This window comes from Saccoglossus kowalevskii, chromosome 2 (assembly GCF_978046115.1).
Source record: "Saccoglossus kowalevskii chromosome 2, keSacKowa6.1, whole genome shotgun sequence".
In the NCBI taxonomy this organism is placed as follows: Eukaryota; Metazoa; Hemichordata; class Enteropneusta; family Harrimaniidae; genus Saccoglossus; species Saccoglossus kowalevskii.
In genome coordinates this window covers 23,788,478-23,809,375 of record NC_140642.1, presented here as the reverse complement: position 1 = coordinate 23,809,375, position 20,898 = coordinate 23,788,478, and the positions used below count along the sequence as shown (strand labels likewise).

General features: G+C 36.5%; 2 protein-coding genes across 8 annotated transcripts in view; both read right to left on the bottom strand.

Moving 5' to 3' along the window:
• Positions 1-423: 423 nt before the first annotated feature.
• On the bottom strand, positions 424-17,489 carry LOC100375789 (uncharacterized). 4 transcript variants are annotated; one of them, XM_078005693.2, is made up of 4 exons: positions 17,329-17,489; positions 4,895-5,187; positions 2,244-2,375; positions 424-1,400 (listed from the first exon to the last, which is right to left on the bottom strand). In XM_078005693.2, the coding sequence occupies exons 2-4, from the start codon at positions 5,162-5,164 to the stop codon at positions 1,245-1,247; spliced, it is 558 nt and encodes a 185-aa protein (XP_077861819.1). In that variant the 5' UTR covers positions 5,165-5,187; positions 17,329-17,489; the 3' UTR covers positions 424-1,244. The 4 variants fall into 4 exon arrangements, with proteins under 4 accessions (XP_077861819.1, XP_006824855.1, XP_077861818.1 ...); XM_006824792.3 differs by lacking the exon at positions 17,329-17,489 and adding an exon at positions 11,813-12,022; XM_078005692.2 differs by lacking the exon at positions 17,329-17,489 and adding an exon at positions 10,701-10,891.
• Positions 12,324-20,898, bottom strand: part of LOC100375938 (cyclic AMP-dependent transcription factor ATF-3-like) — a 25,756-nt gene continuing 17,181 nt past the window's right edge. For 3 of the 4 annotated variants that reach the window (XM_085493213.1, XM_078005691.2, XM_006824773.3), the window contains exons 2-4: positions 17,974-18,174; positions 15,004-15,111; positions 12,324-13,588 (exon numbers count right to left, since the gene is read on the bottom strand). In XM_085493213.1, coding sequence (XP_085349339.1) covers positions 13,448-13,588; positions 15,004-15,111; positions 17,974-18,165 — 441 coding nt within the window. In that variant the 5' untranslated portion in view covers positions 18,166-18,174 and the 3' untranslated portion in view covers positions 12,324-13,447. Of the gene's footprint in view, positions 13,589-15,003; positions 15,112-17,973; positions 18,175-18,283; positions 18,415-20,898 lie in introns of those variants that run through there. The other variant, XM_085493218.1, reaches the window with a different exon arrangement.

Sequence of the window (20,898 nt, the reverse complement as noted above, 5' to 3'; positions counted from 1 at the left end):
CGCTGGAAACTCAGTTATATATTGTATGCAAATGATGATAGTGTAAATGAACCTGATATGAAGATTCGACGTTCATCGGCGAGGTCACGGTATTCAAATAGGTAAAATGCAATTATTGCCGATAAGGGCAGTATATTGTAACGAAACAGTTCCACTGCCGTAAGAACTCATAATCACTGCAAGACTTTGGGAGGGGGCCTTCCTATTGTTCGTAAATTAAAAATCATCGATGGTAATTTTTTGGTACCGATTTATGTGTTTAAAAACAACTACACCACGGATTTACAGATGAGATACGTTTAATGGTATATCGTCGGATGTAAGGTAACACATGTTTTTCTAGAAATAAGATTCATTAAGTCCGTGTTTGAGGAACTATGCTAACTGTAAGACACAAACAGAGAAACGCACACATGACGTTGATTGAAAGTTGAGCAGTTCATTTATTGCCTGATTTTCCTAGTTAGGTCACGTGGCCAACAGCCAGAGAATAAATAACTCATATATACAGCAACAAACATGTACCTCAGACGCTTCTATCTTGACTATTATTCATTCGGGTTGCATTGATAAAATCGAACACAAATCGAATTGCGTTTTTAAAAACTATACTAAAAATGAATAATCATCAACAACAACTAAGACCCAGGTGTTTGGATCACACACAACTGTTACAATTTCACTTTCGATTTTCAAACCATTTATACTAACAGACAGATTTCAGTGAAGCACGAGACTTAGAAGAAACTCGCACATTATGACGTGTCCCAGTTTGTTTCGAAACGGAAACTTCTTGGTCTAACATGATTTGAAAAATTCACAGAAAATACAAAGACAGAAAGGAGAACACGAACTTTTGAAATATAATTCTACGACTGTGCAATAAGCAGAACTCTCGTCATTTTCTCATAAAAGTCTGCCTCGGGTTCTGAATTACAATTACCACACGAGCACGAAAAGGCATTTCTTCTGTATATACACATTTTGTCACCTGCATTAGTTCTAATGACCGTATCTACTGAAATATTCATAGTTCAAAACGGTTGCAGGCAGAATACTCTACTTCAGTGAAGAACGATTTCTCTCACGGCATTGAGGGCGCTAACAACACGGATTGCGACCAAAGTCCGAGCATAGAACAAAATACAAATGGTTTATAAATAAATAAAAAAAATATCCATGTAAACTCTCGTATGACGAAACAAGCAACCACAGTGGCGTCATATATATATATATATATATCGTCAAACGCCTTCACCGTTCTCTTGACATATGCCCATTTTTAACGGACATTTTAGTTCATGTACTTTTAACTGCAGTGAGAGCTGGTTTTTCTCTCTCTCAATCTTCCGCATGTTTTCTTTGAGTTTGAAATTCTCTTCTTCTAGCGTCTGTACTCGCTGTTGATGGAGAGATAATAAACATTTTACCAGATAATAAGTATTTTTCAAGTCGTGCAATGTGAATGTACATACCTTGTAATTCACATACATGTATTTAAATATCGCTTATGTCAACAATACAATACAACGTGTCAATTTGTATAATTCACACATCACGAAATATCTTAATCAATCAGGAACATGTACAGCGACAGGATCAACAAAAATTACATGTTAAAATGCGTTTAGGGGCTGGCCTAGACTTGCATACACCCTCTTGTTTATTTTGGGGGTGTTTTTTCAATAAAAAAAAATATTTTTGTTTGTTTGTATCCCGGCCTTTGCCATTTATACACGAACAAAATTAGGATTAACCATTAGAAACCTTGGAAGGAGGAAGCAGAATTGGAAAACAAAAATAACACAAGAAAAACAATCGTGGGAAAAAAATCCTGCAGGACTCAATAACAGAAAAGCAAATCTACATGTTTAAACCGCAGGGAGCGAAGTAAGAAAAAATGTTTTACTGTTTTTTCTGCCATCGCCCACCGCCCACCGCCCCAGAGTTTCTAATGGTTCATCCCTCACAGAGATAATTGTTAATGTCATCTTTTTTTTTCAAAGTTGGCAACAATAGGCGACTGGCGCGCCTTAAATGATGTACTGTTCGATAAGGCTGGACCTACGTAATGCTGGTCCTTCACCTCATGCCAAACCCTAGTAACTTATTAAAGGTCAGAGGTTGGACCGCGGTTTCATGAATGCTGGGGTTTACGAGTACGTCTGGGCCAAGGTGACAAGCAAATACTGTAAATACGATATGCAGAATGTATGAAACTAATGTATCCGATATTTACTCACCACTGAAAGAGACTCTATTTTGTCCCGTTTACGTTTTCGACTTTTGGCGGCGGCCACTCTGTTTTTCTCCTTTTTGTCTTGTTTTTTGTCCTTTTTACGACGAGGACCATTTTTGTGATCGTCATCCGACGACTGCATATACAAACAAAATAACAATTAAAAAATAATTAGCAAAACAATCATAAATAATATTTATCATACTAATTAAAATCATAATTTAGCATATTCATAAAGAGCCATAATTTGCATATTAATTATTATTCTTTGATGAATGCGAAAGTGTTATCGACTGGAAAATTAATTATAAGTTACTCAAAGAACCATAATAAGAATATTTATCATACTTATTTATTTATTAAGAGCCATTGTTCGCATAATAATTACTTATAATTAGTGCAATAATTGAGAATCATAATTAAAATATTGATTAAAAATCATAATTAGCATATTGAATAAGGATTACAATCAGCATATTGATTAAGAACCACAATTTGCACATTAATTAGGAATCATAAGTAGCATATTTATTAAGGAGCATAATTTAATCGTGAACCACATTCATAATCCTAATCAAGAATCACAGTATATGTCATACTAATTAAAAATCATAATCAGCATAATAGTTATGAACTGTATTCATCACTATAATGAAAAATCGGCTAGCATATTAATCATAACCCATATTCATCATAATATTTAAAATCATAAAATCATTAAAAGCAATAATTTGCATATTAATTGAGATCCATAATTATCATATTAATTATTAGTAATACTAAAATTTGACATGTCTTTTCCTTCTTCTTTTCTTTGTTTCGCTATTTCAGGGTCTAATTCGATTAGCTCTGTAGCTATTTCAGGTTTATTTTGCCCATGATAATTGTCATGACAACAGTGTTTGTAAATATTTGTAAGTGTAACAAATATGGGTAAAAAAATAATTTATTATTATTACTACTATTATTATTATGGGGATATTCATCATTCTAATTATATGCATAATTAGCTTATTAATTAAGAACTGTTATTTGCACAATAATTAAAAGTCATATATTAGCATATTAATTAAGGAGCCTAATTAGTATATTAAATCAAAGACATTAGACATTTCTATTGCCTGTGATTAAATTAAGCATTAAAGAAGCATAATCGTCATTCTCATTAAATCCCCGATTAGCATGTTAATTAGGAAACATACTTAGCTTAATATTCATCAGACCAATCAAACTGAGATATTGCAATATTAATGAACTTGCATAAAAACATACATACATAATTAATTTGTATTCGGCCACCAAAATGTCATGTATCATGAATTAAGTGTAATGGTGTGCACTTGAAATTTGAAAGATCGTCTGGAAACTTCAAATGTTTCATCAGTGTGCCCCATATAAAGATGGATTTCTGAACGGACGATGGAATCCGACATTTTTATAATCACTCTAAATTATGGCCTTATATCACAACCTTTCAAGTAGGTGTAAACAACGAGCCTTGAATTCTGAGAATGGGATAGTCTTTACCCTGAAATCTTTGAACTAATCTATGTCAATATTTCACTGTAAATAGACTGACATTGTCTCAGTTCGTAGAATTGAGAAAATCCGGCGATCTATAAATAGCAGGTAATTCGTAGAATTGTATGGCAGTTATTTCGTAGAATTTCGTACGTGCTGTTGATACTATACCGATATACGTGCATGTTAACACTGTTCGCAACCAGCACACTGTAGCATTGGTTTCACGTCGTTTTGGATCCGCGAAGGTCCTAAGCTTCGTCTGTTGGTATACACAGCAGCTTCGGTGTATGGCCAGGACTGTACGACGACGCTGTCGTGCATACGACAGATGATGCCAGGGGTCTCTGGGGCCAGGGGTCTCTGAGCTCGAAACGACAAAAAACAGCGGATATGCACAGTGTTGTTATCGATTTTAGCAGTCGCAACAACTCCCGGGGAATTAATTAAACGGTCTATTGCAAGGTGTCCAGGTCACTGAGTATGCATCAATTCTAGACGCACGTTAAATTCGCAGAAAATGGAATAACCATCAATTTAAAAATAGCAACAGTTTCGCGGAAATTCAACGTACCTCCAGGTATTAGTAATAACAGACATGCGCACAGCGTACGCATAAGCTGATACGCGACATGTCCTGCATTTAAATTCATTCGTAACCTTGGGAACGAACACGCTTTTGACGCACTCAAATTTATTTTAACGCTGATTATTATTTAATTGAAATTAAACGATGCGAGTACAGACAGCTCGGTTCATATATCGTATTTGGTGATTGTCTGTAATACTATGGGTAAAATATAAAATGAAAAAAATACAAACAACGCCGCGACGATTAGAGTATTTACCCGGCGTATAGTAGCACCAGTGTATCGCTGCATTTCTTTATCTCCCTACAGCATCGCTATGTTTAGACTGCGTTCTTCTGCGCAAATTTAAACGGATATGATATGTGTGAGTAGACTGTATAATTGTATAAAATAACGGTGAATGGTGCGTGACGTAAAAGAATAGTATACCATCTCACTGTGTGTTTTAAAATGGTGCAGATGGTGTACACATGCAACCTGTCACGGTCTTCCGGCCTTCAATAAATGTCTCGACTATTTAATGTAAAATAACATTTAACCGTACCTCCTCGTCTTTGGAATGTTCATTTTCCATTGAAACTGTTGTGAAGCTTTCCACACAGGTGAAGTCTTCGCCTGCTAGCACTGATGGATGAGGCACGGGGATATAGTCCAAATCTGTGTCTGGAGACGGAGTCATTGTAAGTTCCGTGGCTGTAGTGGACGTACAGCTTGAAGGCGATGTGACGTTATCGATTTCCGGTTCAATGAATGGTAATTCCGGTAAAATGGGTGGACCACTCAGACCAATTGTCTTGTAGAAATCCTCCTCCATCTTTCCCTCGCCAAAAAACCAGCCTGAGAATAGAAACAGAAAGTATGAACAGACGTGATATTTAAATCATTCGCAGCGCGCCATCAGTGTCAGTGAACGCGTGCACCAATCAACGATATTCACCTTTGTCACCTTTGTCATGGATTATGAAAAGCGATTTAAAAAAAAAATGTTTAATACAATCAAACCACGTTCATACAGAAGAAATAGCCGGAAAAGAATCATAGCAACAACGAACAAAATACTTCACTATTATCATTTGAATCAGGATTACAATCATCAATGAATTAATTATGTCATTATGCTTAAATCACTAATTACGTATAACTAATTAATTTGAACATGGAGCTAAAAAAATTAGTCTGACCTAACCAGTAACCATGTCCGCCCCGACTTCCGAGGTCACAACTCTTGTGGCACATAGGGGCTATAAAGCATTATCATGTCGTTTCACATTTTTAGTTTGTAGTTGTTGTTTTTTTGTAGAGAAGCTGAAATAATAACAACACAGAAATCAGCAGAGCAATGTTTCAATTGCATCTAATACTACTTTTTAACTAATTATTGCACCGCAATCATCTACAACAACAAGGCACCAAGACTCACTCATGATGGGGTAGTCCGAGTCGACTTCCATGCAACAGTAGTTAGTATCGAACTTTTAAAAATATATTTATATCTAGGCTGAAAGACAAGTAATGTGACTGAAATGAAACAGTCGGGGTATACATATACACACTTATTGTTTTACGATGCTTAAATCTAACTATGACCACCACGGTGAACTCCCATCCACATTGGAAAAACTCGATGACATGATCGACTAGTGTTACCCCATAAAAATGTAATGCTGAAAAAGAAAAGCGCGACCGTTTTTTTTTTTATTATTTATTCAGTTCTATTGTCAATCAACTGAAAGAAGCAATAGTATATCATTAATTTAATTCGAAAACATCCGAGGAAACACCCTATGTGAAAACAATTCGAAGCCGGAGACAAAACACCGCCTCAACATAAATAGATTATCGAAAAAAAAAAACGAGAAAAAAACATGAATTGCCAATTTAAATCATTTGCATTCCAATAATATATACTCCACCTATCACAATGGGCCAGTTATGTCCGATCTAAATTCCCAATAACCAGAAATTTTTGGTTCCGACGTGGAATTTCCAGGAAGCTGGATTTGTTACGTTGTAATTTTCTAGCCCCTCGTTGCGTCACTCTGGAATTACGTTGCTTGTGCTTGCAAAAATTTAAGCTGTGTTTTTTTTTTACGGATGTCAGTTGACCAATGTGAGAAGTGGCAATTTATAAAAAATTTTACTATTCACTGGCAATAGTAACGTGTTCGTAACTTACAGTACAAGATGGCGCCGTCTTTTCGGTGTTGTTTACACGGTGAATAAAGACCAACATTGCGGTGTGTGTCCGTGAATACGTCTACTAGTACACGGCCGTCGCACGTAAATTGTTGTCCCTTGCAGTATGTTGTACGATAGTGATCCATCGAAGTGAATTGAGAAGGTAGTAAAAGGCTGGATTTCAGTAAACACTTTGTAAAACTCACGATGACAGGGTGTTGTTAACACAAGCGTTGTCATTTGAGGGTTTTTTTCTTTTCATTCTTTGCAATTATCGACTCAATCTGTATTACTGGAATTTCTGCATTATTGAAGTTTACTGTAGACACCTAGAATTTGTTTTTGTTATTATTATTAAACGAATAGAACTAATTAAATGTACCACGATGTCATAATGTCACCAATCCCGTGTTATTCTGTGTGTGTCCAGTAACTGGAATGTGACGTCATTCGAATAGTTTAGTTTAAATATCGGGTATAGTTTTATCTCTCATGGAAGGGGATCATATTCGGATAACCACTTGTCAATGAATTTAATTTGTATAAAACGAGGCCTCTGTCGAACAATGAAAACATTAAATCCAAATTTCGTTGAAAAAGCTGACGGGAAAAGGGAGTGGAAACTGACATACACTGCATGTTTATTCTCCGAGGGGAAACTCCCACCATTTATAATTCTAATTTATAAACCACAAACTAACCAATGACCAGGCAAATATGAACAAACAAAATGAAATGTAACAACTATAGGAAGAAGTAACAGCGCCTATTTTTAAATGATGTAGACTAATTTGCTCCCAATTTGAATCAACGAACTGTACAATGCTGCGTCGGGTAACCAGTCCATTCTGATTGACAGAAATGCGTGGTAACAACCTCGATCTCGCAATGCTTTTGCGGCGGGCGACACTTACATGGTCATTTGTCGTTCTAGGTTGATCCCCGTGTAGTCACTAATTTTTACTACTTTTTATAATCAACACCAAATCCGAGAACGAGGTAAGAAAGCGAAGACGTCAAATGAGGTTGCTTTCATTGCAAGATGCAGAAACATGTCAGTTTCACTGCACGTCGGTTGCTATGACCATGGTAAATCAGATTTAAACCGAATTATGATGAATATAATTTAAATTATTGTTGTCGCAAATTATTGAAAACCTTATGGATAATATATATTAAATGGGTTACTGAATATTTATTCCCTAGTTAATGATCCACAACACTTAAAATAGTTTTTAAGTAGATTTCATAATCACTAACTAACGTGTTAAAGTTACTGATTATTAATACCCTTCATGCAAATGGTAACTATGTTAACAATATTAATTCGGTCGTTGAAAAATATCTACATGTTCAACACAATTATAATTCTGATAAACACTATTGTATGTTGTTAGATTCACTTTTTGAGGTAAATCAATTTCGACCCTGGCGTGGTTCCAGTGAAACGACGAGTCAGCACAGAGACGTCCCACGAAATCAGGGTTCACAAAATCTTAAAGCAGTATACATACATTGAGTGTTACCAAATGAATAAACACATAGTGATACATCACACGACAAATATAGCAAATATTTATGATATATATTTTGATGATATCTCGGTCGCTCACTCGTTTTGTTAATTTAAAAGGTTCCTAGCAATTTTAATGTTATTTAACCAATAGATTTTGCTCCAGAGTAATTGCTTCCCACCCTATTTCAATAATAGTGTGAAAGTTGGTCACCTGATTGTATCACAGGTTATCACTATGTTTTGTATTTTATTTGAGGACCTGTTTGGAAGTATTCAAATAAAATTGATTTTGTATTTAGCTCTCTCTTTGTAGATCACTAATATTGGAGAAGGGGAACTGGTTTTCAAAATCTAGTTTTTGATCTGTCCAGCTATGACAGTGAAACATGGCATGCCGTCTATTCGTTGTTTACTAGTATATAGTATGTGTTTACTTGTAATAGCAACGATTATAATCCAACAACGAAAACGCCCAATATTTAGCCCCAATGCAACTGTCATTTCTTTCAGAAATAGTCTCATTTCTTTCACGTAAATATCTTGTTGGATTACCACCGATGTACTTACACAGTTGAATACAGGTTTAGTGGGAACGTTTGGCCCGAAAAATCGATTGTAACTGTTTTACTACTACAACAGTTTCCTACATTAACCAATCAGTTAATCAAATTAACCATCTCTAATAAAAGTTCTTTAGCATAATATGGTGTAATCTAAACTCAATTTTATTTTAGTATTATTGTGAATATATCCAGTTTTACACAATGTCCGACCATGCCCTACTTTTTGACATGAGTTGCCATTGAAGTCGAGACGGTTGGCGCGGAAGCCCCTGGTCGTAAACATGTTGTAGCTCGATGCTCCTTTGGAACGGGGAACATAGAAAAATCACTGTTTCCAGGAGAAATAATACTTCAGTTGTTTTTTGAATTGTTCTACTTTTTTACAAAGAGGTCAGCAAACCTTCATTTATACTACTCGTGTTATGGCGATGTTCGTTTAGTCATGGTCGATTTTCAACGGTCTAATCGAATTTCGACAAAGGGAGGTCGAATAAACGAGGCGTTCACATTTCCCTTATGCTTAACACATCTGGATTACTACACATTGTTTCAGTCAATGTAGGTTAAATTCGAATTAGATAATATTAAATAATTATCACATAGCTGGATTGCAACTTTGCAACGGGTCTGATTTACTGAATGAAATCTACAAACCTGTTCAAACTGAAATATTTAAACTCTTCATACGTGAACTTCTTACTTTCAAGGTGACCGTCACGACGACAGACGACGTATTTTCAAACACTTTCGATCGCTCATTTTCCGACAATATAAAAATAAATATCCTTACAGGCCTAGTCTGCAGGATGTACCCTAACGATAAAGCTCACCAAAGGTCACCGTGACGTCAACGGGCCATCCGATGAACGGACCAATCGAGCAAAAGAATACGTATCCTATTAAATATGAAGGACACATGCACGTGCCCACACTGTGTAGCTCAATAAGATACAAGAATACAGCATTTCATATAGCTTATCTAAGATAAATAAAAACATTTCGAAATTCACCAATAAATTTAAAATAGTTACAAAATTATGATAAAACCGTATGTGAACAAATTAAATAATCTATTGTGGGTAGCAAATAACAACTTTTTGAGCAAAAATATTGGATAAAATGGTTTCCATAGCAATGTAAAGTCACATTCACAGATCCAGACATAACGTCAACGTGTGCAATGCATTTTATTATATAACGATGGAAATTAGTGTACGGCTATATGCCATAAGTTTTTATTATCGCCTACCAGCTGTTCGATTGTCTGTCAACAAGAAATATGACAACACCTTCAGTCAATGAACACTACGGTGAACTAGAAATAGAAACAAGCTCTACGTGTTACTGAAAGTCACTTGGTATATTATTTGTATGATCCCAGCGTTGCTAGTTAATTTCATAATATGCATATTCAAATAAACTTCAACCGTGACTTGTACGCTATGAATAGTTACAGCAACAATAATGGCATGTAAAGATGTGACGGTGAATTATTACAAAATAAGAATGAGTTAACAAACACACAAGCGAGCATGAAATGATATTGTAAGTTGTTATGTGCATTATAGGCGAATATCGGCGTCGGCATGACTCTTTCTTCTTTGCGTCGATGTTATTGTGGGAATCCCGTAGATTTGTGCACTACGGCGAGGCGGTTTTGGATCCATGTCACACGACGCCGATATCAGTACGTGTATATACACTAGGGTATAACAATGAAGCCTTTCCAGACAAAATATAACAGCATATGCAATGTGTATCAAATGATAAAATATCGTATACAGTTATTACATCGGGACAGTATGAATGCGTCCCTTCCCAAAAGAAACGCGTAGCGGGGCTCACTGAGCTCAGGCTGCATTGCGGGTATTAGCCTGAGCATTGCCGGGGTGTGTCGGGTATCTGCAGGCGTGCAACTCATGAACGACTGCTGCCATCGATACGTTGCTAACTTTTTAATTCAGTGTATGTTGTGTTTGGTGTAATTTGTGATGCAACTAGCACCGTAACTGCCAACAAATAAGTACTATGTGAATTACCACTCCGTGCACAGAAACAAAATAATGTACGATGAGAAACGTTTTCAAGCTCACCTCTTAGAAACCCACCGGATAGTAGCTGAGTTGGGGACTCCAGCGTGTATGGATGTCTAGGTCAATGTCAGAGTCACCGTGTCAGCAGATACTACCAGGGCATGTTAGTCCGAGCCAGCGCAGGTACGACTGTGCAGGCTACGAGAAGTGAACCCGCTGATATAGTCGAGTTCCAGGAATTGGTCCTCAGCCCGGTTGAGGAAACTCGGTTACCTGTCACAGTTTTCGTAGAACTGCCTGCAAAACATACTTATCACGCGATCTCGGTGCCTCGTTGCAGAAACTCATTTCAATATTTCATTCACAATCTATAAATGTTAACGACTCTTTTATTTAGTTCGAAAACTTTTAATAGAGCAAAGACCTCGTACCACTGGCTGCGGACATCGTCACAGTGTCAATACGCAATAACAAAGGTCGCCGTGACAATTAGTGATCACGGGGTTGGCGAATTTTCTGTCAGACTTCTTCGTTATGAGTTCACGTAGTCACAAGCGAACTGAAATAACTTCCATTCACTGTATCTAACAAGCAACCTGAGCTTTACAAATATGGCGTAATTCGTTTCATGGAGGTAACTGTCTTTTTACCTCCATGTTCGTATTCAACATGTATGGCCATACCACCGTGACATTGACGGGAACTGCCAGGCCAGGAGTGAAATGTCAATTTCGACACGCTCTAATGACGTCATATATTATCCATGCATCAGATATGAACATAACAGTGTGTCGGGGTCATGATTAAAGGGGTGCAATGTAGTCAGAGGTCCCCAAGCTCTGTTGTTGGGCTGGCCATTGTATCATGATTGTTATTTTAACACGCCCTATCCACAAGTCACATGACCAATAGCTTATTATAAGTGCGTACAACGCTACAACTTAGGGGAAGCGAAGTTATTTGTTTTCTACCGTATAAAATTTATTATATAATATCAACCATGTAAATAATATACACATATCTGAATAAATATAACCCACACTGTAAGAATATTGCGGTTTTAGTTTGTAGTGTTGATTTGACGTACGGGCGGCTCATGACAGAACTACAAATCATTTATATTATTTTTAACAAAGCGTAAATGCGTTGTCATAATATCCGCTATTACCTACCGTCTGTTGTATGACATGCCAGGCTTAGTGTTGAATTTTAATTCGTCGCATTCAACCTAAAAAGCAGTATTCGTGACCATTATGCTGTAGTGTCGGCGTTTCACGCTGGTACGAGGCCCACGTCTACCTATGGGCGTAGAGCTGTCAGCTGTATTTTGATCACGTTTGCCGACCCTTGACAACACTGTTATTAAGTGTATAACCTACATAAAACGCCGTGCACTCATTTGTTTGTTGTATATTTTCTCCCCTTAAAACGGCCACACAGAGAAAATATATCTTAAATATTATGATCATGTTGTAAAGTATATATATCGTAATTTATACCGTCTTTAGTATGGTTATATTAAGTCGTGTTTATAACGATATGTCTGAGCTGGGGTGGCTATAAACGACCGCGGTGACCTGGCATTACCGGGAAACGATGGGACAATTACGACTGGTTCTCGGAACAACCATAGGTGGCGTTTGCCAAGAAAGTCAAAACAAATAACAACAGGAATGCATAATATTTTACTTTTCTGAAAAACTCATCCAGGTTTATTTAATTAGCAATTTAATTTACCTGGGCTGATAATTTGAGAAGTGTATTTTTACTTCCCAAAATGTACTTACAATAAGACTTCCTTTGAACTACGCTGCGCAGCTATATCACAATGACAACGTGACCTTGGGTTCAGTACATTAGTACTGTAAGTGATAACTATTGTACCACAACAATCCGACTGCCAGTGAAAGTAAATCACAAGACATAGTTTTTTCTACACTGAAACTATAATAATATATTTTAATGTTTCTATGTCATACAGAAGTGGCGTTATTCATATGTGATTGATGTTACTAATATAATGACGACGGACGTTTTTTTTCCACAGTCGCTCATTTGAGGGGCTGTGGATTTAACAATTAAGTAATGTAGTAAACCGTTAAAAAATGTTAAAAAATCGCAATAAACCCGTCACTGTACATCATGCTAAAATTGACATACTGGGGAATACAACACGCATATACTTTCTCTTGATATTTGCAACTAAATCAACTTGATATAATACAGTCATTATATTTGACGATATTCTGGCAATGGTGGCTACAAACCCGCAATAGTGACGTCACATTTGGTGTCTATAGAATATTGATCGGTCGTCCGGTTACCCACAATGAATTGCGGCTTTCGTGTCAGTTTCCGCTTCTGGTTTGCAGTGGGAATAACCTACATCACGTGATCCAATCCCAGAACGGCATTTTCGGGACACAAATATTTATCCAGACAAGGACGGGTTCGATGTAAATGTCACTAGTCGTTTAACAATTTGAGAAGTCATGCTTAACAACTTAAAAAAATCGCATGACAAGAAGTAAAGAATAAACCCTGAATATTCAGTATATAATTGCATCAGCCTTCGGTGATAGAAAACAGCTTGAACTTATACAATACACTCGTGGTAAATATGTTCTTCTAAACAACAACAACAACAAAACAAGTGATAAATGAATCTCTCTGGTAAAGTTCAATACACTCAAAAACTTGCTCCTTATTGGTTTAAAATACACCTGACGACGACCGTGCACTTTGCTTGTAAGCAGTCAATAACATTCATTCATAGATATTGGAGATGATGTTTAACACACAAGACGTCACTCTCTCGCATTTCTCCGTCTCACAGTACAGTTCATCAAGTGCGACTGCAACAGATACGAGAGTTGTTCCCTTTCTTCTTGCAATTCTTGAATTTGTTGCATTAAAATATCCTTTTGTGACTGCAGTTTCTTGGTTTCCTGTCAATAATAATAAAATAATAATAATAATAATAATAATAATAATAATAATAATAATAATAATAATAATAATAATAATAATAATAATAATAATAATAATAATAATAATAATAATAATAATAATAATTCAAATACCTTTCAGGGATTACCCATTTGAAATCTGAGAAGATGGAGAAATTTGATTTGTTCTGGAAAATATTGCATTTACTGTATGCCTGGAGTCATTATTGTATTTCCTTTTTTTTAAATTGTTTCAAAATTTTATTAAAAAGTGTATAAATTGTGAAAACCGTTTTACCGCCATTTATACACTATCATAATGTTTTATTTTATTGAAAAAGCACCCAAAATTTTTTTTTTCTTAGAAAATTATCAAGTCCATCATAATAAGTAATCAACGTTGGAATAAGAGGGTGTTATTGTTAAATTCAGAGCGCATGCGTCAAGTTATACCTTTCTAGGGTCAAAGTTCAACACTGCGATGATAATTTCAACAACGCAAAATGGTGCGTTGAAACTTTCAATATGTTATTTCCTCGGAGATTCCAAAAAAAAATGCACCGCGAAGCAGGTTTGACGGAATTCCCCTATACTACATAGCTGGATAATACATGACAACAGCGGGTCAGTACAACGGAAAGTACAAATCACTAAATGGTCGGTGTATTTAATTAAAATCGATGTTATTGTGGTTGCGAGAACGCAATGAAAGTACTCACTGATTTTAACGTATTGTAATCTGCGCATGCGTTGACAAGGAACTACTAGTATATTGAATGCCTTGTAAATTTTGCGTATAGTAGGATGACCTAGTTATAGAACAATTCAATACGAATTGATGAATGCGCGTACAAGGAATAGTCTGTTAGAATTTAGTACGATTACTCAGATTTATTGGAGTGAACAACTTGAAAACACACAACTTGCTTAGTACGATGGCGTGTTTTCCGCGAAAACGTACTAAAAATATCGTCTGCTGTTTACACGCAAATAAGTGGCACAAATAAGGTCACAAATAGTGCAACAATGTATTGTGACGTCAAAAGGGAGTAGTTAGTTACACTTGGAGAGATCAAATAAAAGAACAGATAGGTATGGATAAAATTATTAAAATTGACCAATTTAATAGTCTTGAAAAAAACCGGGAGCAAGAGCGACAGGCTGGTGTTTCAGCACGTACTTCCAAGAAGTCCTTGGTCATTCAGTACGTAGTCAGATATATGTACGTGGATTCGATGTTGCCGCATATTACGTATTAAACTGTGTCACTGTGGTGAGCACTCGCGTATGAAGCTCACGTGATACCGTCATTAAACACACAATAGGCTACAAGGCGTGAGTTGGAACCAACTGAGTGTACTCAATGTAATAAAAGCATGTGACATACTCAATTAAACACATAAAGTGAAGGTTACCTTTTCTAACTGTTGTGCTCGCTCCCTCTTCTTGTTTCGGCATTTGGTGGCTGCTAGTCGATTTTTTTCTCGCCTTTCGTGTCTCCTCGCCTCTTCTTCAGGCGTTAACTGTGAAATAGAAAATTTGTCACTAAGATTAGAAAAAATATATCGTTTTGTCTATAATCAGTCAAACATAAAACAATGTAGATGTGTGGGTAACACCAACATCTAAAACTTACCTTATCTGAATCGATCAGTTCAAACTTGGGTATCCAAGGATCCATATTTTAGACACTGTTGTATGATACGACTTTTATCGTTTTACTTTTCTGAGCTTTATATATATATTAGACTACCTACGCTTGTATTTATGCTGACACCAAGACTAAATATAAATAACTGCTTACTATGCTAATAGGTAGAGGCAATCCCCTACCAAATTTAGAAATATGCAAACGCGCATGCGCAAACGGATGTGACAACACGTTTTTGTGAATGGAATACAATGAATAGCACACAGGGGGTATTCCAGGTAACACGCCAATTCCACGAAACGGCAGTCATTTTGTACACCCTCGAACTCAATCAATCGTAATCTGTACTGCGCATACAAATTCTTGAGTTCCCTTTTAATAAACATCAATAGGCGAGTATTAAAATATGTTGGTGTCGTTTAGTAATAAATATCTGTGTAATATTAGACTGCGTAGTATTGAAGTGGCCATATTCGCTTCACATAATACTGAACTGTAAGTGAACTCTATTCTGTTGCTGTCACAGCGGCAATGCAGATCGTCGTTCATTGAGGCAATTTCTGGGGATTATGATTAATAAATAAATTACTCTCAAATTATTGTTAAATTATTAAAATATAAATATTATTTTCAATTAAACCAGCGTTGAACTCATGTTGAATCTAAAACATCGAGTAACAACGTTTGACTGAATTATTCAAGTATATGTATATACCATTTAGATCGGACGTGTTGATATTGTTTGAGTAATTTATTGTACGTTATCAGATTGGGTTTCCCTAGTAGTACGAGTCACCGATGAATAAGTCGCCCTCAACGACAACATGTCCACACCTTTCATAGTAGCGAGGTTCACCGACTATATCGTATCGCGACTCGTTGCGTAATCTTGCGAATATCGTCATGTTTTTCTAAAATTAGCAAACGTAGCGCCTATTAAGAAGAACTTGTATATTGACCAGTTCCTGGGAAAGGTGCGACAGTTAGAAGAATCGGTAAGACTCCCTAGGAAACCGTTGCTGCAATACCACTGACTCCTATAGGGATTGCAAAGTTCGCATTGAACTGGCTAGCGTAGCATTACAAGACTCAAGTACAAACTCAATAGCTGGAGCTGCCTGTATAACAACCAACCTTCCAGCGGTCTGGGTAACGTACAATAGGCCGCGGTGAATCACTGCTTCACCGTAGATGGCGTGTTTCATTTCGTAGAAAAACTGACGGCGGTGCATCATCGTACCGATATATACTGGTACGTGGAAACGCACATTGTGCTGCTAGTATACACCATCGCAGTATATGTGCGACGTGTTTTAAATACATAATAAAAAAAATAAACACGACACGTACACACTAACGATCAGCACTCAGACTGGGACGGAAAGGTTTGAGGTACAGACAGAGGGTACAGTACTCATTCGTTCGTTTTTGACATGCGTACACCTTAGCGCAAAATATGTCAACGTCATCCTATAATTCATTATTCCAGTATTAGTCAATAGTCTTGTGACGGTAAACTGTCAAAATTAGTCATTTTCACTAAAAAATATGTATTTGTATTAAACTAATGGTATTTTTTTAGTTTTGAGTAGCATACCCCCTCAACATAGATTGGTTTAACAATTCATTGATTCATTCAAAAGAAACGAGCCTCGAGTTCGAGTTGAATGAACCGCGTGAAGCCAATGTAATGCCTATTATCAAAAATGGCGAACTTAGGTATCATGTTGGTACTAGTTCGTGGAAAACAGTGTTTGCATATGATTTTAACAAGACAAAGGCAGCTAGCTCTCCGGCTATCGCCGTATCGAAAAAGCTCAGCGTACCTTGCCTTTCTAGTTCTTAATCATGGATGAATTTAAAACATATATGGCTACAGAAACGTCCTCTTTTTAAATCGAAAATGTAGTACGGTGCGACGAAGAACGAAATGACTTTGCGTTTAACGCTAAACAAAGCCTTGGGTCCAATATCCAATCGGCGGCCGAGTCTCGAGTCTAATGCTGTACAGAACGAATACATGGCAACATAAACGCCAACGCAAATGATATCCGTCGACCCCCTGCCACTGTGTCCCGATGTACCCTACCTTCCCCATGTGTTTCTTCCTACGCATTTTGGTTCCACGTCTGGCGCGAAATTTGTCACAAATATATTGTGGTGTGGTTCCCACGACGCAGTCAACTGAATTTGCCGTTCTTTTCTGCTATCGAAGAGCTTCTACGAATTGCTCGACATTCTCAGAATACACCCCTAGTGGCTGTTGTTGGATATGCGCTAAGTGGAATCTGATACATTTTTTTGGGGTGGTCAACATTATCAGTCACTTCTTCGATGAATTCCAGTGTGAGATCGGGAGCAGTAGTAAACAGTTAACTCAATTGGGTCATACACATGAAGTAGTGTAAAATTAAAAAAAAAATGTTTAAAATTGTGTATCAGTTTACAATTATAATATATCCGATTAAATATACTTTGAAAAATGTCAGACTCGTCAAGTGTTCTACTCCATGTTCGTAAGACCTGTTCTGTTCTGGTTTATTTGACACCCTGCTAAGCGTTTAGTTAGTTTTACTTGTTTGCTAAACCGTATTTCCAACAATGGCGCAAAGTTTACGAGCCTGAGTACATACAACGAACAGATCGTTCTATGAACAACCCTAAATTGCTAGAATAACGTCAAATCGTCCAAAAAACTAAAATAACAACACAAATTCGTTAAAATAAAACATACCCTTTCTTTTTTCGGCTTGGGTATTTCGACTTCAAGCTCCGATAATCCTCTAGCGAGCCTTTTTGTCTGTATCGTGTATTTGATTTCTTCTTTGAGTACTGCGGTTAAACTGCCCGTGTTCTCGCTGTCCAGCTCTGTCAGCTCTTGTTCGTGGTTGCCATGGTTGTTCACGTAAACCATCGTTGTCTCCATTTTATTTTCCTAAGTGATAATATAAAATAATTTTAAAATGTTATAAGGTGAACGAATTCAAGTTTTTTGAAATAAAAAGAAACATTTTTTAAAATACCAAAAGAAAACAAATGCATACTATTTCCTGACGCAAAGACGAATACTGATTCGCTGTTTTCCCTGAGAAAAATAATTCAAAGTTTGGGCTAAAAACGTCTGTTTCGCCATCTTATATAGTGGATTGCTAATGTTTTTAGACCTTTCGTCATGTATTCTGCCAGGGAAATTTAGCAGTCCCACGTGATTCGCATCGACCAATGAGGATTCTCGTATACGAATATTTCCCCCACCTAACATTCCAAAGGTTCTCCCATATAAAAAGGGGGATTTCTGAAACTCAGACATATTTTCAAATCAAAGACGCCGAATAAAACAATTATAATAAGTATATATTCGAAAATAATGTTGTTAAAGTTCAAAGTACCGTATTGTAACATGATACGATGTTTCTGTGTAAAACGGACTCATCTGTTGGAGAGGTGACTGTCACATTTACCTGGTACATTCAGTGTCATTTGGGTTCAGGTATTTTTTATTTTTTTATTTTCAAAATATGATATTATATAAGAAGAATGCGTGTACTACGAAGATATATCGAGCCAATGGGTGCGGATTTACGACCTTGGTGCGTAAGCGTATACCATTTATACCGCCAATGGACTCGGACAGGAACGTGTATACGTTTATGCACAAAATCATTTTAAATGATTATACGAGGTCTGCGTAGGATACAAGGTACAGGTACATGACTCGCAATTTCATCGGAAAATACGTTGACTCACGGCCATGTTCTTGTGAGATAACCCCCTAGCCAATTACTTATCTCAGACGCCATTTTGTGTTTGACACAGTTGTTGTTGTTGTGTTGTTCATAGTTGGACAAGACTACTGTAAAATGACTAATTTTCACGGGGTTTAAATTTCACTGATTTAGCATTTCAGGCATATTCATTGGGTTTTAATTTCACGGTTTTATCATTTAGATAATGTGTTCTATGCTCAATTTTACATATTCACTGGGTTTTAATTCTAAATTAGCGCATTTTCCAGTCAGCGAAAAAAGCAACATTAAAACCCAGTGAATAATTAACCCTTTCACAGTATTCACGTAAAAACGCAAACGATAACGATAACGATCTGATGGGACTAGTTTACTTGTTCTCGTCACAGAACCAGAAATAGGAATAAAACACGCATCAAGAGTTCTAAAAAACACATACTACTGAAATGTCAGTCAGAAATGACAATAGGCAAAAGACTTTAAACACGTAATAAAAAAGTCCCGTTTCATTGAGAGACTTTATACAGTATGGATTATCACTTGTATTAGTGTAATTACAGTCAATATTGAGCTGAGAATCTCAACAAATTCATGGCATTTTTTTCAATTCTATAACTGCCTGACTGTCCGGTAGTATGAAGGTTATACTGTATCGGAGTACGTGCATTCAGTCAGTCAGCGAAATCCAAACAAGGTCGCAGATGTGGCAACCTTGCCCTATTTAGTGCTAGTGGACAGATGCCAATGACAGGACGGCGGTGTGGAGCTTCTAGGATACGGTTAAATTCAGAAAACATATCCAAGGGTATCAAATATAAATTGTCAAGTAAAAAATGTTGATCTTAAAAAAGTATGAGAAATAAAAAAAACGCAATTATAAATGCAGGTAAACTTTTAGAAGAGGAAAGTTTGAACCAACTAGAGATTGGAAAGCCACATATAACTTGCCATTTAGAGTGGCAATAGATGTTAAGACCAGAGAATTTCAGTTCAGATTACTCCACCATATTTTATATACTAATTATGACCTAAAGAGAAGGGGGGTACAAATATCTGAATTATGTACATTCTGTGGAGGTGAGAGTGAGACACTTGAACATCTTTTCTTTTCATGTGATGCAACACAATTTTTCTAGTTAAAGTTCCTCCATTGTTTCAGAGATGCATTAGTAATGAGGGAAGTGCCAAGTCTAGGTGAAATTTTATTTGGGGAAGCGACTTTGTCTAGGTTGCACAACCACTTACTGCTTCTGGCTAAAAGACATATTTATCTTATGAAAATGAGAAACCTAAAACCCAATTTTCCAACTTTTCTGAACAAAGTCAAGTATAACTATCATCTTGAATATAGCATTGCTGTGAACATAGACACACTTGAAACGCACTGTAATAAGTGGATTAAAATCCACCAAATTGTTATGTCTTGAATGCACTTGTATATTAGTCTGTATATGTACGCAGTGTATTCTGCTTACTGTATGTATTATGAATGATTACCAATAAAAACTTATAAATATAAAAAAAAAACTTTTAGAAGAGAATGTTTGGTTCAAAATAGTATTACATGTGTAGTGCAGTTTACTTTGCTACACCCTTGAACAAGTTTTCCCTACTGATACGCAAATGACACTCTCCAAACACTGGTGGCGCTCTCACTTCCGTAATTTACATATGTCCTGTATGTGCATGAAAAATGTGGTGATTCGCAACATTTTGCCCATGCGTTTAACTTTCATGATTTTTACGGAATAAATATGGCGATGGAATCGTGCAACGAACTTACTTGGTGTGTTTAGGCTGTATATGTCACTTTTGTGCGAGACTTATTTCTTCCAAAGTCACGTATTTCCATGTTTACATTTGTGATACTTGGCTGAAAAAGCCTTCAGTTCTCGCAGATTGCAGCCTGTGTC

What these genes read in the sequence shown, in the direction of transcription:
- LOC100375789 (XM_078005693.2), bottom strand. Translation starts at nt 5,164, where the DNA reads ATGGAGGAGGATTTCTACAAGACAATTGGTCTGAGTGGTCCACCCATT. An exon ending in AACATTCCAAAGACGAGGAG is followed by an intron (nt 2,376 to 4,894) that starts GTACGGTTAAAT and finishes TTGTATATGCAG; the next exon opens with TCGTCGGATGACGATCACAA. An exon ending in AAATAGAGTCTCTTTCAGTG is followed by an intron (nt 1,401 to 2,243) that starts GTGAGTAAATAT and finishes CTCCATCAACAG; the next exon opens with CGAGTACAGACGCTAGAAGA.